Genomic DNA, 27,970 nt, shown 5'->3' with positions numbered 1-27,970 from the left:
TGAATATGCTTATTGACCCAGTGTTGACAGTAGTTTTTGATGTGGGTATTTTTAAGCAACCTGTTATTCTGATACACTTCTCGAGCAGGTGGGACTTGAACCTTGTTGTTCTGGCCCAGAGCCTGGGATACTACCATTGTGTTGCACGAATCAGACACTTTGCAGGTGTGTGATCAACAAAATTTAGCACAAAATTAAAGAAAGAAGCATTAAAATAGGTTATTGAAATCATAATGATTAGCAACTCCATTTAAAGAAGAAGAAAAAGCAAAAAGGAAACTTCAGCCTTTAGGATATTTGATGATAAACCACCAGTGCAGAAGAAGAAAATAGTGATGTGCAGGACATCTTGTTGTAGCCTAGCGCTCCCAATAATCCACTTTCTGTCTCTCAGAATAGCAGAATCTGTCAGTAATCCAGAATGTTATGATCTCCCTTCTGGTTCCTCACTCACTCTTTCCCTCCCCTCCCAGATGTGAACACTCATCTGCTGTTTTCCTATTTTGCAAGCACTTCCTATTGTTCCTGAATCCTGGACCCTCTTCCTTATGTTTTGGCACTCTGAGATTCTTCTGTCAGTTCTCCTCTGTCCATTACAGTTCAATCAACTGCTAGATCCTCTATGTTCCAGATCCTTGGTGAGTTAGTGAGCAATATTACAGAGAAACAACAGTAGGCCATAAATGTATCTCTTTGAAATGAAGTGTAAGGGTGGGCTGTTAGGTGCAGACTAATTCACTACCTCCACCATTGAGAAAGTTTGCTGAATTTTGTGCCAATCAGTTTATAAAGAGCTGACTGGACAGTTGCCAGCCTTATCATAGGCCTAACCACCAGGATCTTGACTCAGGCAAAACTGTTGGATGATCAGATGCTAACAGCATTGGGGTCCTAAACACTGTCGGTTGAGGCTAAACCTTGAGGACACAAACCTGAGAAGGTTGGGCTTCGCTGTTTTGCTTTTTACAAGATAGTGAAAGGGAAGGGGTGTCACAGGGTGAAGGGAATTGGTTGGGAAGGGAAGAGATGCTGTTCAGAGTCTGTCCATGCCCCTCAATTGCCCAGATTGAGTTAAGTGGAGTCCCACCTTTCCCCACAATCCCCTCACCAACTCGCATGCCCTCGCCGTTGCAAAGGAGAATGAAATTAGCAGTTGATACCCAGTCGGAAAACTAGCTACTTTAGTTGGCTTTCCAGCAGATGAAAAATTTAGGAGGTGGTATATTGAGACCCATAAGTGACTGGTAATTCACCACCAGGAGCTTTAAAAACTGGCAAGTCGGTAATGTCTCCAGTGGACCTTCTTTCCTGGCAATTAATTGGTGCACAGGAATATTTCTTTAGGGCAAGCTTGTATTCCACCATCTTGCCATCTCCCGATAAGGGAAAATTGTACCTATTGACATCATATAGTCCTCATCAGTCATTCAGTTCCCCTGTATGCTGCTCTGTACTTTGTTATTCGGCATATCTACATTGGTCATATTTATTAATCTTTTTGTCCAGTCTGTCTGGCATAGTCTAATTTTTCTCATTTTTGTTCTCTTTGTTCCAGTTCCCTTGTCATCTATTGTTTGTTAGGACATCTTCATCCATTTCATCTTTTTTTAATATTGTATCCAACTGTTAACTCCTTTTATTACATGTAGAAGTTTTGATATAGATTTCTGTATCCTCTAGCCATTATTGTATTTGATTGTGCACTTAAAAATCTTAACATTTGCAAGAGCTTCCTGTCAAAACATTCTGGCTTAATTTTTTCCTCGCTTTTCTATGAATAAGTCAAATGCTCTTAGATTCAGCTCTTCTAAGGCTGAACAACTAAGTACAGACCAGACTGAAGTCTCTAAATGAGCAACAGGTGTTTAATATAATATTAGTCTCCTTGAAAATGATGAATTCCTGATAGTTATTTGTACTAAAATAATCTTCCTTGCATTTTACAGGACAATGTGGAGGATAAGCTTCAACCCATTTCTGTCACTCTGAATTATTCTATTGACAATAGCAATGAGCCTCGAGGAAGAAGGGCTGATATGAATAATTATCCCATTTTGAATGTACTGCAAGACCATACTGGTCTGGAAGAGGTATGATGGGACACGCAACAACTAGATCAGTGACTTCTGAACAGCAATAAGTAGTGAGGAAAAGAAGGAGTGTACAAAAACAATAGAGAGGAAGTTTAAGAAAAAGTATAGGAAGTTAGGGCCGAGAAATGGGGCACGAATCACATCACATGTTGAGAATTTTTTGTTTCTTATTGGAAATGCAAGAGAGCTGCAAAAGTGTTTTTTACTATAAATAAAGTAAACAACGATCAGGGTTGTATCAAATAACTATTGTTGGTCATAATATATTGATGAAAAGAATATTGTCAAAAATACATCATTTTTATGCAGATACTAATTAAGCCACACACATCAGAATTTTTTTGTTGATCACTGGTCTGTCCTGAATGATGTGACCATGCTATTGGAAATGGCCTTTGTGCTCCAGGGCTTAATAAAGAGAATGGATATCTTCTTCTGATGATGCAGTCTATGGTGAAAGTGCACAAGTGTGAAGATTAGTTTAGTGCAGGAGTAGGATTAGCTGTGTGGTTGAATATCTGACAAGAATGACCAACATTCAGATGTGATTACTGGCAGTTTGACAGGTTGTTGGAATGTGAGCAGGGACCAGCTGTTATAACTCCAAGATATAAAAGGGATGTGAGGTGGGAGTGGGGGCAGGAGTGTATTTGACAAGTAAAATTATCAATTTTGGATAGACATTAATGAACTTCTTCCAAATATAATGGGAAAACCCAAAATTACTTCCATTGGCTTAAATTAATTTTTAAAGAAGCACTTTCCACAGCATTAGTTTTGTAACTTTTGATGGATTTCCTATTTCAATATATATAAAAAAATGCTTCTTACAGATACATATTCAGAAGGAATGTGGCAATGACCGGATATGCAATAGCAATCTCCAAATGAAACATGAGTTTGGCAGATTGGGGAACAATGAGGTGTTTCGTCCCATCAGAAGGTAAGGGAAAAAGAAGGAAAGGCTTTTGTTCTGGGTAAAATAAAAACAAAATGTTGGATAAACTCAGCAGGTCTGAGAGCATCTGTGGAGAGACAACCATAGTTAATGATTTATATTCAGAGGCCTTCTTTATTTTTGGGGGTTGCTGGAGGAGTGTAGGTGGGAAGTGTATTTCAAAGTGCATGGAAGCATGTATGTTTCAGTAGAGAAAAGAATTTAACATTTTGAGTCCAGTATGACTTATTGCTCGAGCAACTAGTCATATTGGACTCGAAACATTAACTCTGCTTATACTTCAACAGATGTTGCCAGATCTGAGTTTCTTCAACATTTTCTGTCTTTAGTTTTGACTTCCAGCTTCCTCAGGAGTTTGCTTTAACTTGTTGAGTTAGATTAGATTAGATTAGATTACATTACAGTGTGGAAACAGGCCCTTCGGCCCAACAAGCCCACACCGACCCGCCGAAGCGCAACCCACCCATACCCCTACATTTACCCCTTACCTAACATTACAGGCAATTTAGCATGGCCAATTCACCTTACCTGCACATCTTTGGACTGTGGGAGGAAACCGGAACACCCAGAGGAAACCCATGCAGCCATGGGGAGAACAAGGAAAATCCACACAGTCAGTCGCCTGAGGCGGGAATTGAACCCGGGTCTCTGGCGCTGTGAGGCAGCAATGCTAACCACTGTGCCACCGTGCCGCCCAAAGCTTCTTTGTTAAAATAAAACAGCTTGCTGTCTAGAACATGAAGGAGCTCGGTCAAATCTTTGTTTTGTATATTTCTCAATCTCAAATACTTACTCTTGCATTTAAGTCCCTCCATGACCTTATTGATCCAACCTACAACCTTATAAGGTAACTGGACTGATCTATTTCTAGGCGGAAGTGGGTACTGCAGATGCTGGAGATTAGAGTCAAGATTAGAGTGGTGCTGAAAAAGCACAGCAGGTTAGGCAGCATCCAAGGAGCAGGAAAATCGAGGTTTCGGGCAAAAGCATGGATGAAAGGCTTTTGCCCGAAACATCGATTTTCCTGCTCCTTGGATGTTGCCTGACCTGCTGTGCTTTTCTAGCACCACTCTAATCTTGATCTATTTCTGGTCTGTTGCATATTTTTAATTCTAATTGCCTTCCTTTGGAAGTTGTGGTTTAACCTACCTGATCCCAAGCACTGCAATTCCTTTTTGGAACCTCTGCCTCATTATTTTTCTCCCCTTTTTAAGACACTCACTGTATAAAACATCTTCCTTTGACCAGGTTTTGGTGACCCAGATCTCCTCCTGTGTCAAATTTGTAGAGGTAGCCTTCCTGAGCAGTGCTTTTGACATTTTCTACATTTGAGGAGCTATTTAAGTGCAAATTGTTGTTTTTAGTAAAATGGTAAAAGATATATCATCAGATATAATTGTAAAGTTTTATACACATTGGATTGTGGTCCAGTGCATCTCATCACCATTTAGAATAGTCAGTTCCTTGTCTGTTTTGCCATTCAATTAGATCACAGCTGATCTGTACCTCAATTCCCATATTCCCATCTTCATTTCACGTTTTTCAATCTTTCCCCACCTGTTCACCACAACTTAAAATTGCTTGAGATTCTATGCAGACAGTTGATCTTGACTAGATAGGTGTTGTGTCAGGTTTCAAAGGGTTAATATCCAGGAAAGCCTTAAGCACCACCCATTATGATAATATCATATATGTTTGCAGCAGAATAGCTGAGAATCCGAGGAGCATTAGCTAACACCATATCTTCCTCATGGTCTCTGTAACAATGGCCATCCTATCAATGTAATCTGTAACTCGTTGTGAACATGCAATGAACTATATCTTGTTCAATACAAGAGCCTCTTCTAGTTAGACCAGTAAGTGGTTTATCTCCAGCATACTAGACCAATCAGGCTGTATAGAACCCTAAGTTAATGGATGAGGATAGCCAGGGTAAGATGTGGACTCAGTTTAATTGCACATACAGCATGGTGTGGGTTCTATTTATTTGATATTCTAGCAATGCTGGAAGATAACTCAGCTTTAAGTTGCCTGTGCATGCAGACTATCAGCAGCTGGGAAGAGTTGAATATTTAAGACCTAAAGAGAGTATTGTGGCGAGGTTCACAAGGTTGAATCGACAGTCAATGGTAAATGCTTTGCAGATTTCTTAAGAGAAGCGATGCAGCAGGAGAATTAGTAACTCCCTGGAAAACAAGAATGAGTCACAACAAAGGAGATACAAACTGCATGACATGGCAGCCATTTGTAGGAGTAGTCATGAGTCTGGGTGTTTGCAAGAGAGAAAACAACCATCAGAGACTCCATGAGTACAGTTAAGATCCCTGGTAGGAAGTTAATATTTTTGAAAATGACACGTTCTTACAGGCTGGGAAAGTAAAACAAAAGGAAAATACTTTTAGGTCAGATAGAGCTTCGTGGTTTTGTTTGATGCAAAAGAAGTCAAAGGCTATGAAAGTAAATTTAAACCAAGAGCACAGACCCAGGAATGTCATAGATTTGGAATTAAAGTGAAAAAAGGTCAGATTAGAAGCCTAAACATTCTGCATCTGATTGAGAAAGCTTCTCAGCAAGATTCACCCAGTAAAGCTTGAACAAGGCAGGAATCCTTCATTTTAACTGCAAGAAGATAGAAATCATCTTTCTTACCTGTAAAATATTCAAAAACTCTCTACCACAGTACCAGCAAGCAGAAGCATTACTGTTATTGCAAAATCAAATATTTTTAAGCGTATGAAATCATCACATTGTTAAGATATCAGAATGCATATCGCTAGGTTGATTTAATTTCAGAAATGGGTCAAACAGAGTACAAGAATGGAGGGCTTAAATGTTCAAATTAATCAACAGATTGAAGTAAGGTGTCTACAGAGTCACAGATTTACAAACAGATGGAGAATTAAATCCTGCTGACAGATTTGAGAGAGTAAAGTTGGAAAGAAAGAATAGAAATTACAAGAGAAGATGTTAATGCTATTAGGAGAATTTAAGTCAGGTGCAGATCCTTCTGTATTGCTGTTGCATATTTCAGGCTAGGCTGACACTGATGCCTTCTCTTTTGCTTCAATCCCAGAAAAAATGGCAAGCAAATCTTGGACTATAATCCACAATCCAACCCATATTCCAATAAGCTTGTATTGCAAGTGATTTTTACAAATTTCCCAACAAATCCCACCAATGGCGAGGATGCTCACCAGGCCAGGCTCAACATTACCCTGCCTGAAACGTTGACCTACGTTGGTATTCGTGCAGTAAGTGGACAAGTACTTAATGTTTATCGATATTGGGAGCGCAGGAGATGATTATCTAAGCTTCAGCTCTATATTGATTCAGAATCATATTTGATATATGTTGTTTTGTGTTAAAGAATCAGGTATAATGGCATAAAATATGGACAGATGTGATAAAATTGCCAACCTGCTCCCAAATGTTTACATTACTCAAGGACTCTGCATTTCTGGCAGGAGCTTCTGATCATGAACTCTGCAGAAATACAGAGTGTACCTTCACTACAACTGTGTCCTCCAAGTGCAAAATGGTCAGAGAGCCAAACTATGCTTAATGATGTAAATGTCCAGCAGCACATACAGCCATTTCAACTGCTTATGAGGTAAATATGAGGGTAGGGTGTCAGGTGGGTAGGGTGCACCATGGGTAGGGTGTCAAGGTGCAAATGGGAAGGGTCCAATGAAGTAAGTGATTGAGTGTTTAGGGCAGGTCATGGGTAAAGGGGTCTTGCCAGGAGATGAGCAGTGTCAAGTCAAGCAAAGGAGTGGGGAGATATCGGCTCTGGGCAAAAAGGTCAATCGTTGTCAGGTCCGAGGAATGAAGGGTTGGAAGTGCTGTTGGGTCTGACAGTGGATTGATTATCAGTTTAGTTGTAAGGGGTCAGGGAGAAGAGTAGTGGGATGTGAATGGTAGTTGTAGTGGGGCGGGGGGTGGAGGAACAGCTTTTCCAAGAGTTATATTTGGTTTTTTGTTGTCTACCTTTGCCTGGGTAACTACACTGGAAGTCTCTGAATTTTCTAGTTTAAATCAATACTTTCAGAGGATTCCAATTACAGGTAAATTGTCTGTCGGAATCTTCAATTTCTTGGGCAATTCCCTCTGATTTAGCTCTATCTGGGATTCTGTCAAGTCCTGAGGCTACAACTCCAATTTGGACTTTATGATTGTTTGGCCCCTTGACAAACATGGGCCATTATTTCCCATACAGCTGCCTACATTCATTGTTGAAGTTATTAGGTTTGTCCAAATATCATGTAACTCTACCATAAATGCACTGCTAATGTGATCCTGACCACGAGATTAGATATTGGGCTTTGCCTCCGCTAGGGTATCTTTACCTTTATCCCACATAACATAAACTAGGCACTGAAGATGTGGCATTGAAAGATCCATCAGATATTTGATTATAGCTGGCAATTAAATACAGTTACTACATCACGGACACAAGCGTCTGGGCTAGCATTAAGTTATACATTAACAACAGAAGAGCACGCTTCAAGTGTTTCCAAGCTATGGGAATGGGTCTGAGATCTTTATGCCTTCAGGTCACACACTATGATGCAGTGATGATATATTATTGATCATGTTTCTTAAATGTATACTGACATACTATTGTAGATGGAGGTGAGTACTGTAGATGCTGGAGATTAGAGTCAAGATTAGAGTGGTGCTGGAAAACACAGCAGGTCAGGCAGCATCTGAGGAGCAGGAAAATTGACATTTCGGGCAAAAGCCCTTCATCAGAACACTTCATCAGTTTCCTGATGAAGGGCTTTTGCCCGAAATGTTGATTTTCCTGCTCCTCAGATGCTGCCTGACCTGCCGTGCTTTTCCAGCACCACTCCAATCTTGACACTACTATTGTAGTGCTGGCTGATAGTGTTTAGAATGTTCGCCGATTTGGTTTTCTGATCTATGTTGAGTTTGGCTAATTTTAGCCGTGCTCGGCCCAGGCATTCAGCATTGTGTAGTTAAGAGAAAATTAGACAGGATCCTATTTGGAGCCTGCAGCTGAAAAGCATGCATGTTGTCAACAACGTGCAATATTAGTATTGGACTCAACTCTGGCTTTGATGCTCTCCACTGTTGATTACCCACTGACAAGCTCAAAGCGCAGCACTTTTGGAGCTGCCAGTTTGACAGAAGCATACTGCGGCCTTCATTCCGATACTAGAGGATGGAAAATGTAAACTTACTATAATCTCTTCCTTCTCAGGAATCAGTCAGGTGCGATCCTGCAGATCGTTACAATGTGATCTGTGAATTGGGAAATCCTTTCAAAAAGAATCAGATGGTGAGTGACTGAATGTTTCCCTTTAATCACTATCCTAGCAGGTCTAAAAGGGCAAGGTATCCCCTTGATTATTAAGTGTACCATCATATTGCATTCCTCGATATTGAGTCTATTATCTATGTGAAGTTGGAGTCCATTAACTCTATATAAATAATCACTTCCATCAAATGAGTTCTGTAGAATGGAGTTTCATCGATAAAAGGCTGCTTCACTATTGGACGCTTTCTTTCTCTAGGTATTACTTTAAAACTTTGAAAGGTGTCACTGGTACACTCCAATTTTTTACCCTGTGAAGAAGGATAAGGAAGGTCTTAAACCCCCTGAGGAAGCTATTTTCTGAAAAACAAACACAGTTTTTTGAATGGTCTCATTTATCTCAAATCACTTATCATGCCTGCATTAAATCTTTTCTTCCCATTTGCATAAAAATAAGTTGAGGCTTTAATATGTTCCATTTAAAAAATAATTGCTGTGTTTTTAACTTTATGAAAGATAGCATTCTTGAAAGATAGCAGCTAGCAATTCTTGGGTGTATATTTTATGGAGCTTACTCTTCACGCTGCCACCTGTTGTTGAGGTTTGGATGCAACCTTGTTCTAGCCACTTCTACAGTAAGAAACAATATTCTTGCGGCTAGATTAAATTACTCACTGTGGGAATTGTACACTGTAAGATCCCAACCTTTTCTGAAATGACTGGCTAAAAGTCCTCTTCATCAGGACTTTGCCCTGGATGTGTCACACATCTTGCTGGCATTTTGCTTCCGATCCATTGTCCTCCTGCTCAGACCACTGTCCTCTTCTCTGGCTCTAGAATGCATGCAGGTAGAAGAGTGAAACCCCTGACCAAGTCCAGAAGTTGACAATATCCTCACATAGTTGAGCTCACCAGCTGAGCTGAGGTGATGGCTTATACCCCACTTGAGTGTGTTAAAACTGCTTGGAGGTGTGAGTGAGAGCTGAGAAGACTGTGGGTAACCAATGAGCCTTGACAACAAACAAAACTGGGGTGTCCGCTGCAACGATTCAGAGATAGCAGTACCCCCCTCCCCCATGACTGGATATGTTCAATGTATCAATAATGCAAGTCTATTTCTTTTAAGACTCCATATGAGCCTTCTGTAAAACTCTGTTAGAGTATTTGTTTGCTTGACAGACCACAAGGAAGGGTCATGGCCAGACATGTGCACACATATGACAAAAGGAAGATGATATGAAGAGTGTGAACTACCTTTTTCATTTGCTTCCAATGCAATCACCCAAAGCAGCCTGGGATTTTATCATACACATGCAATATCATTCTTCACCACTAGATGGTGAAACTACCCTTTATAATTACCTTAACCTGTATGGTAGTATGATTTACAATATTAAGCAGGTTGTCATGTTAAACCATCCATGCTACAAAAATATATTTCCTTAAGTTGTTGTTTTCTTACATTATTACAAAAGTGCATCTGATTTTTCACCCTGCTATGCCTCACGGGCAAATGAGCTAATATTTTGTGCTAAAGTAATGCAGATATGTCAATGTGTTAACAGATAACTAGATACAACTAGAAAAGTAAGCCCTTTGGAAATATCAAAGGGCAGTCTGGTACCAGACAGGTGATTGAATTAATTTTCTGCTTTCCTGAGGTAAAGCAACTGACCACCATTGATTCTGTGTAACATTCTCCAATAACCATGCCTCACTGTCCCATTTAATGGACAACTGAGATTGGTATTCTGTAGGAATAGTGATTTATACCATGAGCTCCACTCTCTGGGCTTTTATTCTTTTGGTTTGTTCCAAGTTCAGAAAAAGCTCTACTTATGACATTTTCAATGAAACAATTACTAGCAAAATTGCATTTTTCTGTTCATTTGTTTTTATTCTAAAATTCGTCTGTGGGTTTGAAAATTGTAAACACTGCACTGGATATAATGCGAGCGCTAATATCTGCCCTCCTATTTGGAGTCAAAGATTGAGGTGAAGAACAATGTTTGCTGGAATAAATTGAGGTGAAATTAGTAGAAGGTTTGACAGCAAACAGAAATCTCAGAAAAGCCTAATATTATCACATCTTTCTTTGCAGGATAAGCTCAACGTTATTCTAGAAGTAACTGGAATTACTCTTAATACAAGAGAGATTGATGTGGAACTCCAACTTCAAACGTAAGCAATCAGTACTTTTTAAAATAAAAAGCAGAAAGAATTGTGGATGCTTCCAGAGCTGCTGGGCTCTTCCAGCAACTTCTGTTGTTGCTTCAGTATTTTTTTAATCTACCTTGTTTCAAAACTCCATCACTAGGTTGATTTTGAAAACACAGCTCTTTTTGTCTCAGCATTTGTACTTTCCTGCTTCCATATTTTCTTAATAAAGTTAGAATTGACCTTGGCAGTGGGATGTTACCACAATTGAATGATGCCCGAGGGCTTTAATGAGTGCCTTTCCCTGTTGAGGCTGTCACAGCCTTGGGGGGAGGAGGGAGTTGGTGAACAGGTAAAAGGAGGAAGTCCCTCATCATCAGGTACACTGTGCCTAATTGGGGGACCCAACATCAAGCAAGAGAGAGCTGCTGAAAACTTATCTCCACTCCCGTGCCTTGGCCTCTGACAAAACTGCACCCCACTCATGGCCTCCACTCCATTACTCTCATACCACCCTTAGTTATATTTGGTCTGGGATCCCATGACATTGCCCGGCCTTTCGTAAATATAGTGCTGACTCAAGTCATCACGTGGGGCTGACAGCATCGAGTAACTTGAGATTGAGTGTAGATTGAGATCGGCTGACAGCTCTCAATTGCTGGAGTTTCTGTAGCTGTGGACCTCATTCACAGGAGAGGCTTCTTAGTGGCTATTTCAGTATCTAAAGATCATTTGATTCTGTCAGGGCGATACCACACAACTGTTAAGAGCATCTCTGGTTGTCTGACCATCTGTCGGTTCAACAAATTTCAGCCTTGTAAAGATTCTGGAATAAATGCTTATGTTTTGAATGAAAGGTGCAGTTAGGTTATCCATTTATTGGAACTAGCTACAAATCACTTAATATCTGAGCAGATAAAAATACAAAGAACTGAAAATCCCAGCCCTTGGTAAGAGCATGGATAAGATTCATGAAAATATTAGGAGAGAGAAGAAAATACTTTTGTTACGAAGAAGCTAAAACATCAATGTCCACTTTTAACTGGATCAAAGAAAATTGACCCGAGATCTGTCGGATTTCCTCAAAACTGAGATGAAGTTGGGGTTATGGGAGGAGGTGCATTGTTGATGCAAAAGGGAAGACCGTTCACATGGGCGGTTACTAAATAATTATTGGAGAGGAGATGATTAGATTTATTTTCAGATTCGATTCCCTACAGTATGGAAATAGGCCCTTTGGCCCAACCAGTCCACACCAACCCTCCGAAGAGTAACCCACCCAGACCCATTTCCCTCTGACTAATGCACCTAGCACTATGGGCAATTTAGCATGGCCAATTCACCTGACCTGCACATCTTTGGACTGTGGGAGGAAACTGGAGCACCCGGAGGAAACCCACGCAGACACGGGGAGAATGTGCAAACTCCACACAGACAGTTGCCCAAGGCTGGAATCCAAGGCTGGACCCTGGAGCAGTGCTAACCACTGAGCCACCGTGCCACCCATGATCACTAAGAAATTGAAGCAAGAAAGTACAAGAATCATTTTATGCAGGAAGTTGTTGGAATCTGGAAGTTTTTCCAAGGATAGTGAAGGTATAATAACTACAGTGGAACATTTGGGGAGAAGCCACTTTTAAATAGACAAAAAATAGTCATCCTAAACGTTTCCTGTACCATACACCTGATATATGAAATGGTAACTGTGGCACTACAAGTTTTTTGATGACTTTTTTGCATTAAAAACAATCTGCTTGATATCTGTCCAGTTCACTGGTTGAGTTATTGGAAGCTATTGATAATCATATGGATAATCACTGGCAAAAATACATGTCTCATTGTACCACAGCAAAAGATGTTTGTTTCATCAATAGTATGTGATGTGACCATAAAATTAAGAATTGTGTAAAACTGTTAATCAAGCACTATTTTATTATTTTACAAACAGGGAAAGTACACAAAGTGACTTGAACCCAGTTTTAGCTTCAGTATCTGTGGAAATTCAGCTACAAGTTAGCCTTTCGATGTAAGTATGTGATCGATATATTTCAGTTAATCTGAGATTATTTGCATCCTGAAAATATGACACACATGATACTTCTTAACAAGATCCTGCCTTTATTAATAGGATGTATTTGTTGGGTTTTTTTCCCAGCAGTTGGGATTCAGTAAATAATGTAACAAAACTAGAGGCTACTGCAATTCTTGTAACATAAGAAAGTCAGTGTGGATCACATGATATTGAAGAATGCAACAAACACTTATTACAGTTCAATAATATGTATAAATAGTACATTCCTGGGCAGGTCAGGGTCTAACCTCCCATTAAGCTATTTGGCTCCAAACAGCAGTATGCTTCCATTACATGTCATGCTTCAAGTAAGATGGCATCTGAGACACATGCCAAGATACAATGTGCAGTGATGATATCATGAGCCATGTCTTTTAATGATGTGCTGGCATATTGACTGTGAGACATAACATGACACTTGTAACATCATAACTTGGATCATGGAATGTAGATTTACAATAAAGGTATTTATGAATGATTATGTACCAGTGCATTTTAAATGAGAATCATAAGGAATTAATCAGATTCTAAATACTGGAATACTGTGTGCAGTTCTGGTCACCTCGTTATTGGAAGGATGTGATTGCATTGGAGAGGGTGTAGAAGAGATGCACCAGCATATTGCCTGGAGCAGTTTAGCTATGAAAAAGGCTGGATGGCTCAATTTTTATATAAAGCAGAGCTTAGTTCCCCTTAATTGAAGAGACAAATAATGAAAGGGTATAATTTTAAGGCGAAAGCTGGAGGTTGAGAGGGGGATTGAGGAAAGAGTTTTTCATCCTGAGGGTGATGGGAATCTGGAATGCACTACCTGGGGTGGGAATTGGGGTAGGAAACCCTGTAACCTTTAAAAACCTTGAATAAGCATTTCAATGCTAAAACATTCAAGGCTACAGGCCAAGTGCAGGAACCAAGTACACATTGGTCAGCATGGCAGTGATGAGCCAAAGGAACTTTTCTGCATTCTATGACTCTATTGCTAAAGAACGTCTGCAACCTCGTGCGAATATGCTTCAGTGATTAAACATGCATTAGATAACTGCAGAGATAAATATTTGGCCTTTTAAGCCAGGTTTCATTCTGAGATCTAACCTGTCCATTATTAACATCATCTGGGATCTTACATGCTCAATGAATTTTCATGGACTGAACTCCTTCTTGTATACAGAGTGAACTGGGGAGTGTGGTGGTGGAGGACTGGAGTGGGGTGAGGGAAATGGAACCTGGGTCAAGATGAGTGAACCATGCTGTAGGGAAATGGTGATGTGAGGGGAGCTGGAGAGCCAGAAGTCAAGAACACAGGAGCTGCAAACAGTACGAGGGTGGTGAGGGTTTCATTTACGTCAGTGACATCATCTGCAACATGCTGTGGCGATGTGATGTCACTGTCAATCTCTATGTAAGTGGAGTCCATCTTGGCAATGGCAACATATTTCATTTTATTAAAGATATGCAACACTTTTTGCAAAATATTCTGCGATTACTGCATCTGAAATCACTGTTTGCGGCTCAGGTTTGTAGATGAGCGACTACAGTCACCAAGTGTTCCAATAAACCTTTAATACTTTGCTCTTTCATTTACCGGAACAGTTTATCAGTTAGCAGTTTAATCCCTTGTGCTTTAGTTCACAAACCACTATAATTGATTGATCCAACATAACATGAGTTCACCAATGTGATATTGTGGCATCCCAATAAAGTTATTTTTTTCCCCTTTGTTCTCATTAGGGAAAAGAAAACACAGCAAACATACTTCAGTGGTACTGTCATCGGTGAAAGTGCAATCAAGACGTTTGAAGCTATAGGAAGCCCTGTGGACTTCACCTTTGAGGTGCGTGCAACAAAGACATTTATCAAAGCTCTATATACTTGTCTGAACTTGAAATACAGAACATCTTACTCAATGACACTTTGCAAGTCAGTTGGGGAGGAGATGTTCACTGATTGCTTCGTGAAGTGAAATCAATAAAAACTAGTTAAACCAAGTGCTTGGAAACAATAATATTATGTCCCTATCATGTTAGATAGGACTTAAAGTGCAGGAGGTTCCCATTCACACACCTTTTACTTCGATATTTGTTTTTGAAGCCTTTTCTAATTTCTTCATAAATAAGTGGCACAATAGATAAGGTAAAGTTGCCATAGCCTTACCAAACCACAGAGCTACTCTCTCATTAGAGAGAAAGATGACTGGTGGTAGTTTAACCTGAGGGTCACCACTTCTCAGACGAGGGGAGAGGTTGAGAAGGTGAAGCCTTCATGGGAACCTTAGCTGGTGCAGGAATTGAACCCACACTGTTAGCATCACTTTGCATTGCAATCCAGCCATCCCACCAACTGAGCTAACCAGCTGTAAAATAAATCACGCTGAAAAACCTCATTATGTTACGTACTCCTGATAAAATTGCAGAAACACAACTTGTGCTCTTGTGTGTGCAGAACATGGAATGACAGAAGATGCAGTGTTTAAGATGTAGCAAATAGAACTTTTAATCCCCTCTTCATAGATTTTGTACAGTAACTGTTCATATCTGTAGCTCACGAGTGAGATACAGATATTAAATGCACATTTTAACATGCTAACATTTTTTTGTGCTCAACTCCCTCTACAGGTGACGAACCATGGTGAGCCTTTGGGGGATTTAGGAACTCTGTACCTCGATTTTTCGTGGCCATATGAAATTAGTAATGGAAAGTGGTTACTGTATCTCACTGAAATTGAAATGAATGGGACAGAAAGCCAGTACTGCCAACCAGTAGGGAATATTGTAAATGAGTTGAGCTTAAAGGTAATTGGATATTTTCAGAATATTCATTATAATTAATCAACTCTAATTGTGTTCACATATTTGCGTTAACAACACCTTGCACTTGTATAGTACCTTTAATGTAATTAAACATCTAAGGAACTTCACAGATACATTATAAAACAAAGTATGACATTGGGCTGCATGATGTGTTAGATCAACTGAACAAATAATGGGTGAAGAGGTAGATATTAAAGAGTTTCTTAATGGAGGAAAGAGGTGACAGGTATAGGGAAGATTTCCAAGGCTAATGAAGGCACAGCCATTAAAAGTGGGTCATTTAAAAACAGATAACACACAAAGCCAGAACGAGAGGAGTCTAGATATCAAAGAGGCTTGCACCGCCATCTATTGGTGACAACGTTTAATCAAGGCTCCATGTGCCTACTCAGTTGGTTGTAAAAGATCCGATCATAGAATCATAGAATCCCTACAATGTGGAAACAGGCCCTTCGGCCCAACAAGTCCACATCGATCCTGTGAAGAATAATCCACCCAGAGCTATTCCCCTACCTTATAATCCTCCATTTACCCCTGATTAATGCATCTAACCTACACATCCCTGAACACTATGGGCAATTTATCATGGCCAACTCACCTAACCTGCACATCTTTGGACTGTGGGACGAAACTGGAGCACCCGGAGGAAACCAATGCAGACACGGGGAGAATATGCAAACTCCATACTATTTCAAAGAAAAATAAGGAAGTTATTTCCAATGCCCTGCACAGCATTTATTTCCTAATCAACATCACAAAAAATAGATCATCTGGTCATGATGCTTGTATGTACTTTAGCTCCCATGTACAGAGTGTTGCATTAAATGTGACCTCAAAATCAAAAGAACTGCAAAAATTATATATTGTTTCATCGAAACAGAAGGAGTTTACAACCATAACTCTGTACGTAGTTATGTTACTGATTTAACTGGACTAAGAACCAAAAGTATCAGGGGGAGATAAGATGTTCTGTATTAGAAAGGAGGAAAAATTGACATATAAATAGCTGGCTGTCCTTGTGTGTCCTGTTTTCTGGACATAAGAGAAGAAAATTCTACTTAAATTGTAGAATGTTTATGAGTCTGTGTATCACCTAAGCCAATTTTTCCAAAGAAATTTGAAGTTTTCACTGAGGATCTTTAAATCCTATATCAATAATTATCCTAACTGAACAACGAAGGTGTTAAATAAATTTGCTAACAACTCAGTACTTTGCCATGTTTAAAAAGAACAAGCTTCACAGAGCGAGGATAGGGTAAAACATAGAGATGTCCGTTGAGTTGGGGGCAAATATTTAGATACATAAAGTTTAGTGGCAGTGATTGGCCTATAATCAGTGCATATACATGATTTGTTCAATCAGACATTGGAAGGCAAAGATACAGGGAAGAATTTTGCAGTTTCTTGCTAATGGATATGTGAGGACCAGAAATTCACTCTTCATCAAATTAATTATCCTTGATGGGAGTGGGGATACGGGAGAATGCATTCCCACTCGATTCTTTGGGTGATAGGATTGGAAAATACCATCCAAAAATGTGGCCATGTTTCTGGAAAGCAACATTTATGTTCTTGCGATTAATATGTATCTTGAAATTTCCTTTTCAGGGGAATAATCACACAACACACCCACAACGAAGAAAGCGTGAAGTGAAACCTGCAGCTGCCAAGAATTTAAAAATACTGGGCAAGCTGAAAAAAGGGAAAGGCGACTTGCAATTAGTAAGTGATTGAACTCAGAAACTTTGAAGAAACCATTCATGTTGTGGATATTAAACATGTGGGGCTGAAATGGTTCTGTTTCTCAGTAAAATACATTGGGCGGTCTCAAATTCCTCTGACATGAGAATAAAAGGTATAGTAGTAAGTTTGCAGATGACACCAAAATTGGAGGTGTCGTGGACAGCAAAGAATGTTACCTCAGATATTGATCAGATGAGCCAATAGGCTGAGAAGTGGCAGATGGAGTATAAATTAGATAAATGCAAGGTGCTGCATTTTGGGAAAGCAAATCTTAGCAGGACTTGCACACCTTAATGGTAAGGTCCAAGGGAATGTTGCTGAACAAAGAGACCTTGGAGTACAGGTTCATAGCTCCTTGAAAGTGGAGTCACAGGTAAATAAGATAGTGAAGAAGGCGTTTGGCATGCTTTCCTTTATTGGTTGAATTATTGAGTGCAGGAGTTGGAAGGTCATGTTGCGGCTGTACAGGACATTGGTTAGGCCACTGTTGGAATATTGCGTGCAAGTCTGGAATCCTTCTATTGAAAAGATGTTGTGAAACTTGAAAGGGTTTGGAAAAGATTTACAAGAATGTTTCCAGGGTTGGACGATTTGAGTTATTGGGGGAGGTTGAATAGGCTGGGGCTGTTTTCCCTGAAGTGTCAGAGAGTGAGGGGTGACCTTATAGAGATTTATAAAATCATGAGGGGCATGAATAGGGTAAATAGACAAAGTCTTTTCCATGGGGTGGGGGAGTCCAGAACTAGAGGGCATAGGTTTAGGATGAGAGGGGAAACATATAAAAGAGACCAAAGGGGCAACTATTCACACACAGGGTTGTACGTGTATGGAATGAGCTGCCAGAGGAAGTGATGGAAGCTAGTACAATTGCAACATTGAAAAGGCATCTATATGGGTATATGAATTGGAAGGGTTTGGAGGGATATGGGCCGGATGCTGGCAGGTGGGACTGCATTGGGTTTGAATATCTGGTCGGCATGGACAAGCTGGACCAAAGGGTCTGTTTCCGTGTTGTACATCTCTATGACTCTATGTCCACTGTAAAATTGTGGCATAATTCTCAGTGCTTAAAATCTGGATGTTCACTCAGAGTTCACCTTGTGATAGCATACTAACATATAATCGATGATGGATAGGTAAAACTCCTTTGGTTCATGCAGTATGGGACCTAAACTAGTCTGCGTGATCACTTTGGCCCTGAATTCCTCTCAGTATTTACCATTTATAAGAGGTGATGTTCCCAATACTACAATGATTCGTTGACTAAACCATGCAAAGAAAATGTTTGTTTTTCTACTCCTTGCTGGTAGTGAAAATCTACAGCAAGGACAGACAAATAGTACCATTAGATATACTCCTGTCTTGCGATGCAGCCTTGATTTTGATACATGAAGCAAAACCATCATCAGTGGCAGTTATTAATATCATGGTGTGTTGTAGTTATAATGTTGACAGCCAACTTCTGATAGCTCAAAGGACCCTTGTTCAGGAAAAAAACACAAATACATTCTGTTGGTTGGTGTAATAAAAAGTCTTCAAATAAAAACTTTCTGTGAATGAGGCAGCATTATTCAAACCAATTTTGATTTGGAGCAATTCTCAGATTTTGGCATCTTTGTGTTTCAAGGCAATTTGGCATGCAAATTTAATTTTAGTCTTTATTGTGAGGGGTTGAGGTACAAGAGGAGATTAAGGAAGTCTTGCTGCTTATTTACATGACTTTGGTGAAATTGCATCTGGAATGCTATAGATGGCTACAGTGTCCTTAACCTTAGGATGGATATACTTCCATGGATGGAGTTCAACAAAAGTGCACTAGAATCATACACCAGAGAAAAATACTGCAGTTCCAGGAAATCTTAAGAAAAAGTAGAAATGTTGGAAATACTCAGCAAGTCAGACAGCACCTGTGAAGAGAGGATCAGAGATAATGGGTAGAATCTTAACAGTCCTTACACAATGGAGGTTTGTAATGGCCAGTGAGGAGGTTCTAGACATCAAAGGACAAAAAGTCCCATTTTCCAACCAAGTGTTGAATGGTGAGATAAAGATCTTGCTAGTCAGCAGCGAGGTATTTATTTTCATGCATCAGTTTGCATTAATGTGTCTTTATTAATTAATCTCACCTCATTATTATGCAGTGTCCCATTCTTCTACCTGCTGGACAGAAACCAGATGATAATTCCATATGAAGATTAGAGTAGCTACTCTAGCTTGCCACTTGCTCACCTACACGTCCACCATGAATACAAGGCTCCACCATCTCAGAAACACTCACTGGGAAACAATTGAATGCACCTGGAATGCATTGGAATTCAACACATCAGCATGGCACATCTCCAACCCACTTACTGTAGTCTTCGTCACTTAAGTGCTGCGATTTGGAGCACACCAGCATGTTATTGTGACACAGCTGCCAGGAAATTTTGTATGTAGGGACAGGCACAATCTTATGATTGGATGGTGGTGCATCTCAGGGCTGTATATTCACTCTCCTAGCTCTCACTTATTTTCTACTTATTTGGATGTTCACAGCATCCTTGCATCACCTTGCCTTTTTGCACTTTGCCCCCTCAGACTTTGATTTTGACGAGTTTATACTGTGCACAATAAATTTAGCCCAGGTAACTTCTCATGTTTTCCAGCTGTTGTCAGTCATTGGGATGAACGTGTTGTTTTATATCACCATTCTATGTCAATCTTCAATAAAGGTTTATGACTGTTTGGAATTCTCTCCTTCAAAGGATGGTAGATGATCAGTAACTAAGTATGTACAGCAGTGAAATTTATAGGTTTTTGGGAAGCCGAAATCAAAGAGATATGGAGCTAAGATGAGAAAATGCAGTTGAGTTAAAAGATCAGCCATGATCCTTCCTGTTGGATGATGCAGCATACGCAAGGAGTCATGTGACCTACACTACCCATATTTGATGTTCTGAAGAAAGAGTTGTTAGTTTATTGATACATGTAACTACAATGGACGGAGTATTGCCCAACTCATGATAGCATTTCTGAGACTAGTTTCCATCCTGTGATTTAAAATAGTATTTATGGTAAGTCTACATTTATGAATTGCAGGTGTTATTTGTGATAGATGACTCAACAGACCGCAGCTCTGATTGGATTTTTTTCTAATAACTGGATAGCTTGATATTTCTCCCAAGTTTAACAGGTAGGCAATTATAACTGGTAACAGCACATTATATATATCAAAAACAGTCTGTCTGCCAGAAATTATGTAGAGATTTCACTGAAATCTAGACCAGACCTCCCAGCCTAAATAGGTTCAACTTCTAAAGTTTCCCAAAACTTAGAATAATTTTGTTAATTGCACAACTAGTTATATAAAACTGTGACAAATGTACATCTAGGTTTTCATCTTGTGAATGAATGTGATGAAAAGGCCTGTGCTTTGATAGATACGGAAACTAATTCACAGTTATGAATTACAGTGCATCACCTTGAGACCATAAAATACCAGTGACAATGCTGATGGCATTATAGCTTTTATGTATTAAAACATTATACAGGAAACAAAAAACAATCACAGATATTTGATTTGCACATTCTGTACTGGAAAATGTATTTTGTGTTAATTGTGATGCCTTTTAAATTTGGAGCTAGAATAATCATGTCCCTTTAACTGACACCTTTAAGTACCTTCCAAAGCACATTCACATCATTGTCACCTTCATCAAAAAGCTAAATATGGTGAATATAAAACACTTTTTTAATAGGTTGCATAATTTTTGTGATCAATTTTTTGGTGTTGCTTGATTTAACCTTTCAACATGATATTTATCTGTCTGAAACAAATCAATAAATGCTGCTGAATATTCATTTGTTTAACAGGATTGTAAACACAAACACACGGCCCGGTGCAAGCAATTCAGTTGTTTGCTACACAACATGACTCAAAAGGCAACAGTAACTCTCCGAGCACGGCTATGGAACAGCACCTTCCTGGAGGTACGGACTGAATCATGTCAACTGGGGAATTAATTCTAGTTTTTCTTTTCACTTTTATCTTCCTGTTTGACAATCAGCCTCTTTACAGCATCTTCCAACATTGATTTATGGGCAAACAGCAGGGACTGTTTACTTGCAACCTCAAATTGAACACAGCAATCAATCCCTCTTGTTCCTCCCTTGATTTGTTTTCCCTTCCATTACACCCAGTGGCCAAGCATACAATGGTGCTTTTGTATCTGATTAAGGTAACTCCAGTGAAACACTATTTCTGAGTCCATGAACCAGTATAATAATTTCCTTCTGTAATCAAAAGATGACAGGTATTAGAAAAAAATTCTAAAAATTAAAACAGATCTACAGACAATTGGATAGTAAAATTAAGTTATAAAATTGTGCCTTGCTTCTCTAAGACAAATTTTACACAGAACTATAATTTTGAAGAAATTCTTAAAGTATGTACTTTATTTAAACCCATGTAGGTAACATTCTTGATCAATCTCTAAGGACTAGATGATTTACAAGTTGTCTCTCTTGTCAGTCAAATGCTATAATTTCAAAATTAATCATTGATCACTTTCTTTGGGTATACACTGACTGCTAAGGCTCCAATATGGTGAGCAGAAAATGTGTTTACATTTCTGGCTGGAAGTGTGCTGCGCAACAGATTGAGTGAGAATGAAAAGTATGTGGCCACTACCCAAACCTGTAATTAATGACATGTCCTTGTAATTTTGTAAATACATACATGTGAATCAGGAGTAGTCAGGCACTCAGTTCCTCAAAAGCATCTATTGCCATTCAATTAGATAATGGTCAATTTGATTTTTCTATATTCTTACCTACTCTTAATAACCTTAGATAATGTTAGATGGATTGGCCATGCTAAATTACCCCACAGTGTCCAAGGATGTGTAGGCTAGGTGGATTAGCTATGGTAAATGCGGGGTTATGGGGATGGGGTGGGATGTTCTTTGGAGAGTCGGTGAAGACTTGATGGGCCAAATGGCCTCTAAGTGCACTGTAGGGGTTTGATATTCTATTGTGTTTAACCTTCATGAGATGTAATGCTTGTTTGAGTTCTCCCTTCTGAGACTAGTTTTCTCTGATTCAGAAATCCAGGATTCCCTGCTACACCCAACTGAAAATATAAGGAGTGTACATCTCAAAACCTTACTGAAGGAACAGATTGACACATTTTCTTTCATGCCACCATTACTACAGTCACACCCATTGATTTACTCCCATTCCCCATTGCCTTAGTACTATTGCAGTGCCAAGCACAGCCGAGTCTTGCATTCGTTTTTGGTAGCAGAAGCTCATCATCTCACTGGCTGCAAGATAATGAGGCATGAGGCCTAATATTGGCAGAGTCTCAGGCATCACCATTCAGACACAGGCAATTTAATCTGAACCTCTTATATGCTGAAAAAATGACTCAACTGAATATCCATGCCAGTAATGTTTTCACTTTAACTACTGGTGGTTGCATTTTTAATTTTTTTTTAATATGTCTGATAATAATGTTGCATAATCATTGGCGTTTCTCTGAAAGTTTACTGAATCACTTAAAATCCTCGCATATATTTCTTGTTTTGTTATTCTAGGAATACAGGGACTATGGTCGGATTACTGTAATGATAGAGGCATCCTTGCACTTGATGACAAATGTCACCACAATCAAAATGAAGCAACCAGATGTGATAGTGAGTTCTTTCAAATTTTCTTGTAATCAATAGTTATTTGAAACTATTTGCTCTCATTCTTCATAGTTGTGAATATAGGTGAAATTAAAGCAAATTGTTTAGTTTTAGAAACTACATCCAATACTAGCATTTCTTTTGCATCCTTAGTGTGGTAAAACATCTCTGGGTGCTACACTGGGGCCTTACCAAACAAAATTTGATAACAGAGTCACATAAGGGGATATTATGACAGTACCCAGAATGAGCAGGGTGAAGAGGTTTAAGAACGGAATTCCAGAGATTCGGATCTAAGCAGGTGAAAGCATAGCTGCAAATGATGGAGTGATGTAAGTGGTGGTGGATGTATTGAAGGCTGAAAAAGGCCAGAATTTGAGGAAATTTTGGAGTAAATTACAGGAATATGGAGGGGTGAACTTAAGGAGATGGAAGTCAAGATTAGAGTGGTGCTGGAAAAGCACAGCAAGTCAGCCCTTCATCAGAAATTCCTGCTCCTCGGATGCTGCCTGACCTAGTGTGCTTTTTCAGCACCACTCTAATCTTGACTCTGATCTCCAGCATCTGCAGTCCTCACTTTTGCCTTAAGAAGGAGGTGCCTCAGTAAGCAATTCAGCTGTTTGGGCCTGCTGTGCCATTTAATAATGATCATAACGGATCTCATCTCGGCCTCAACTCCACATTACTGACCGTTCCCCATCATCAGGAACCACTGAATGTTTTGAAAATGAGAAGGAGGCTGCTGTCTGTAGAAGGTGAGGTAACTGGGGTGAGGCATAACATGTTCTGATTGTGTACCTGAAGGAATTCAAAAAGAGATTGTGACATCTGACATCACCAAGCAAATGCAATGCACAATGACTACAAGTGGCTAATTGTTCAGGGAACATCTTCCTTGTTTATTCCTGAAACACCAACTGCTAGGAGGTAGGTTGAGCCTTCTTCTAGTGATATTTAAAGGGCCACTTGGCATATTGCAACTGGCTGACTTTTGCTCAAGTTAATGAAGGCATTTTGTCGAGTTGCTGATAGTTTGACCGCAGAGATAAAGGAAAGGACACTGTCTTGCATAGACACGAGGGGTATTAGTTGGATTGATATTTGCTTTGCAGTCTGAGCAGAACATGAAGGACAGTGAAGTAAACGCCAGAAGAAGGAATAATCTTAGCAGAGCTCCAGTCTTATGTTTGGGTCAGCAGGAGCATTGCTTCAGGAGCCTTTGCCTAAGGAGATAGCAACGGAGCTGTTACCTCCTTCACAAAAATCTGAAAACTTCACACTACGGCAAAGATGACTGCCCCGCTGGCTGTGAAAATCACCTTTGCCCTTTTATTCATTGCAACCAGTTCCTTCTAGTTAGGAGCTGACAATATTGGTAACATGTCAAAATTTGCCATCATTACAGCATCCAGACAGAAGTGTTTTACAGGAGAAGGGTCTACTTTCTCTTATCCCTGAGGAGGGAATATCAGTCCCTCGTACTGGTGAACACTGCATAAATTGTTTTCCATGATACAATATGGTAATTGTGGACCTGTCAATGTACAAAGTGAAGTATCACCAAGTTTCGATAAAGAATGGAAAATTCACCAAATGTGCAACGATTGTTTCATTTGTCATACAAAACCAGGCAGAGTGTGGATCAGTTCTTTATCAAAACGTTCTCTTGAACTAAACTGGACATTTCTTTTCATTTAATTCAGGCATTTCTCAACATTGAATCCCAAGTTGACGATGAACCACCTTATGAGATACCAGAGTGGATTATTGCTGTAGCAGTGCTGGCAGGAATCTTATTATTGAGTCTGATAATCCTTTTACTCTGGAAGGTATGTTCTAAGAAAAAGAAAACTTCATTTTCATAGAGTCCCTTTTTATAGACAGAACATTTTGTAAACTCTGGGCTCAAATTTAGGCTACAGAAATAGCCAAAGCCAAGAAATCAGAGAAGCCACAAACACAGAAGGTGACTGGTGTACATGCAATTTGGACAAATCCTGTTCTTGCGTACAAGTGTTTCTTGGTAGCAATTATTTACAAAATGGCAATTGAGGGAGCTAATTCTATAGTTGGACCACACTGGCGTGTAGTTCCTCTCTTGTGAACCCAGACATGCTTCTGGCCTCTGCTTGGAAATGCTAATTTGAGTCCTTTTGATGCTTGAAGCATTAATCATTTCGATGATAATATAAAATATGTAGTCGAAAGGGAAATGCGGAGAAATATAACATGCAACGAGTCCAATATTGCCCATTTTACTCTATCACTTGAAGTTAGAATTATCCTCTTATCATTTTGTTTGCCCTGTTAGTCATCTGGTGTCACGGGGTTGTTTTTCAGAACTGACCTCTGTCATTATTACCAAATCCATTTGAAATTAGATTAAAGTTTAAAATGAGATGAACTACAATATTATTATTATTAGTTTCTAGGTGAAATGAAAGATCTCTCCTATTATCTATGTTTAGAAAATAGAAAATTATTTTTACCCCAGTGGAAGGAAACTTTTACGATTGCCGTATAATTACTTTGCACAACTTTCACAGTTACCCCAATCAATTTAATCTGCTAATATGAAATGTATTGATGTCAATGACCAGACAACAATATTTTGCTGTTTGTTTTATTTTCATGAAAAATAGGCCCTCAAAGAGATTAAGGTTTTCTTTTGTAATTAAGTATTTAACAGGTCAATGGCTTAGATTGTATAATATATTATAATTCAACAGATATTTTGTTCAAATGTCATTACCTTATCAAATATTTAGTTGTATCTCCTTGCACTTGGCTATTCAGTCATGAAGTATAGAATTCCTTTGGTCAAATTAAATGCTGCATGTGCAACTAGGTGCTGCAGAACATCTGGCCTTTCTTTGATCAAATGTTTCATGAGAACATTATTTTAATCAAAAAGATCCATCTAGAAACTTGTCAAGAGAATGCAGTATGAATAAAATAAGTCCATGTAATAAAGTATGAAGAAAAAGGAATATAACAGGCTATTGTGAAGGTGTTAGAGTCCTGCAAATCATTTGTAGCCAATCTATGATCATAATTTGACTTTATGTGTTTCAAGTGATGACAAGCAGTTTTAAATTTTTCATTCATAGTGTGGAATTAAGATCAATTAGTTGTTTGATGCAATTAAAGACTTTGGTTTATCTCACGCTTCACAATATTTTTGGCAATTTGTTCAGTATGACGTTTAGGTGGTGATTTGTATTTATAAAATTACTTTGTATTGATAAATTTGCGTAACTGAGACAAAATGGCATAAATGTATACCAAAGAAATTATTGATCTTTCAATGATTACTGTACGACTGGTCATCTATGAAGAGTTGCCACATTGACATATTTTCAACTTCCTGTTGCTGGGCACCTAGTTCTAATATTGCTTTCTGCTCATTTAAGTTAGTTTTGACCTACAAATTAAGCATGGAAAGTGGCATATTCAAATTTATTTGATAGCAGGATGTTTGCAGCTATTTGAAATTTCCTTATAGGTTTGTTACTCTATATTTTTCTCACTTAGTGGGTATTTATAGATTATACTAAGCAATATAATTGCATCTTTGGCTTAGCCAAATTAATTTTGCCCTTGAACCCTCCAAATATATGCTTTTTCTGAAAATACAATACTCTTTTTAACCAAAACTAGTCTTTTCTGAATATCTTGTAACCAGAAATATTCAACAGTCATCGAAAAGTGTGGCACTGGAAAAGCACAGTAGATCAGGTAGTATCCGAAGAGCAGGACAGTCAATGTTTCAACCATAAGCCCTTCATTAGGAAGGACTTATGCCCGAAACGTCGACTTTCCTTTTCCTCGGATACTGCCTGATCTGCTGTGCTTTTCCATCATGACACTTTTTGACTCTGATCTCCAGCATCTATAGTCTTCACTTTCTCCCAGAAATATATGACACCCAATCAGGCCTTCCTTGAGCCAGGGCAGTTTTATCAATGCATCATCACAATCCCATGTGATAATCTATGACTGTAACTATAACCAATCGTATTAACAGTACTCTATGCATTCATATGCAGACAGCATAGCTCTGATTTAGACTTCATTATTTTCTGTCACTCTGACTTTCCTATTAATTGACTAGTGTGTATTCTACTACAAAATGATTCCACACCTCCCCCCCCCCCGCCCCCCCCCCCCCCCCCCCCACATTATTTCATCATCATCCTTTGAATTTGTTAAACTAAAAAAAGCTGCAAACAGTTTATGCAAAGATAACAGCAAAATGTGAAATGTTAATTATGGCATAGGAAGGGATGTAGAAAACAAACTTGAATGTGATTAAAATAGCTTGGGGTGACACTTGAAGAGGCTTAGGAGTCTGACTAAGCTCAACATTTAGCATGTCCATCTTACTCAGAGTTGCAGTCAATTGGATGTTGAACTACAGACAAAACTGTAAAGTACAAGTCAGAATGTTTGATAGTGATACAGCTTGAATACTGCACATTGTTCTGATCATAAGAAGCAAAATAATCATTCAAGCATTACAGGCAGTGTAAAAAAGCTGCTAATTTGATCTTAAATTATGAAAGAATGTCGGCGAAATATTAGTTTTTTTTTTGCCAAAGACGAAGCTTTGAAAGATGACCTCAACAGTTAAATGAAATTGTTCTCTGTAATACTATTTCTAATCAAGTTTTCAAAGAACGACAGAAGAACACATGATCAAACTGGTAACAATAACTTGAGGACTGATATAATGAAATACTGCTTCACAGCAGTCGAGAGCATGGTGCTGAAAAAGCACAGCAGGCCAGGCAGCATCTGAGGAGCAGGAGAATCGACGTTTCAGGCATAGCCCTTCATCAGGAATGAGGATTGTGAGCTAGGGTGCTGAGAGGGGGTTGGGACTCAGGGGAAGGTAGCTTGGAATTCACTAGGTAGATGAAGGTGGGGGAGAAGTGATAGATCAGAGAGGAGGGTGGAGTGGATAGATGGGAAAGATGATGGAAAGGTCAAGAGGGCGGTGCCGAGTTGGACGCTTAGGACTGGGATAAGGAGGGGAGTTGGGTGGAGCTGGTGAAATCCACATTAATCTTGTGTGGTTGCAGAGTTCCAAGGCAAAAGATGAGTTGTTCCTCCAGGCTTCAGGTGGTTAGGGTTTGGCGATAGAGGAACCCAGGACCTGCATGTCCTTGGTGGAGTGGGAGGAGGAATTGAA

General features: G+C 39.2%; 1 protein-coding gene across 2 annotated transcripts in view; it reads left to right on the top strand.

Moving 5' to 3' along the window:
- Nucleotides 1–27,970, top strand: part of itga3b (integrin, alpha 3b) — a 165,121-nt gene that overhangs the window by 123,396 nt on the left and 13,755 nt on the right. For both annotated transcript variants that reach the window (XM_072561670.1, XM_072561671.1), the window contains exons 13-24: nt 1,947–2,090; nt 2,927–3,036; nt 6,125–6,302; nt 8,276–8,353; nt 10,431–10,510; nt 12,435–12,512; nt 14,286–14,388; nt 15,170–15,346; nt 16,973–17,086; nt 20,960–21,076; nt 22,684–22,782; nt 24,480–24,605. In XM_072561670.1, the coding sequence (XP_072417771.1) occupies nt 1,947–2,090; nt 2,927–3,036; nt 6,125–6,302; nt 8,276–8,353; nt 10,431–10,510; nt 12,435–12,512; nt 14,286–14,388; nt 15,170–15,346; nt 16,973–17,086; nt 20,960–21,076; nt 22,684–22,782; nt 24,480–24,605 (1,404 nt within the window). The remainder of the gene's footprint in view (nt 1–1,946; nt 2,091–2,926; nt 3,037–6,124; nt 6,303–8,275; nt 8,354–10,430; nt 10,511–12,434; nt 12,513–14,285; nt 14,389–15,169; nt 15,347–16,972; nt 17,087–20,959; nt 21,077–22,683; nt 22,783–24,479; nt 24,606–27,970) is intronic.

Source organism: Chiloscyllium punctatum, chromosome 42, assembly GCF_047496795.1.
Source record: "Chiloscyllium punctatum isolate Juve2018m chromosome 42, sChiPun1.3, whole genome shotgun sequence".
NCBI classification, from domain to species: domain Eukaryota; kingdom Metazoa; phylum Chordata; class Chondrichthyes; order Orectolobiformes; family Hemiscylliidae; genus Chiloscyllium; species Chiloscyllium punctatum.
Note: the sequence above shows the minus strand (reverse complement) of the source record. Positions and strands in the feature narration are given on the sequence as shown.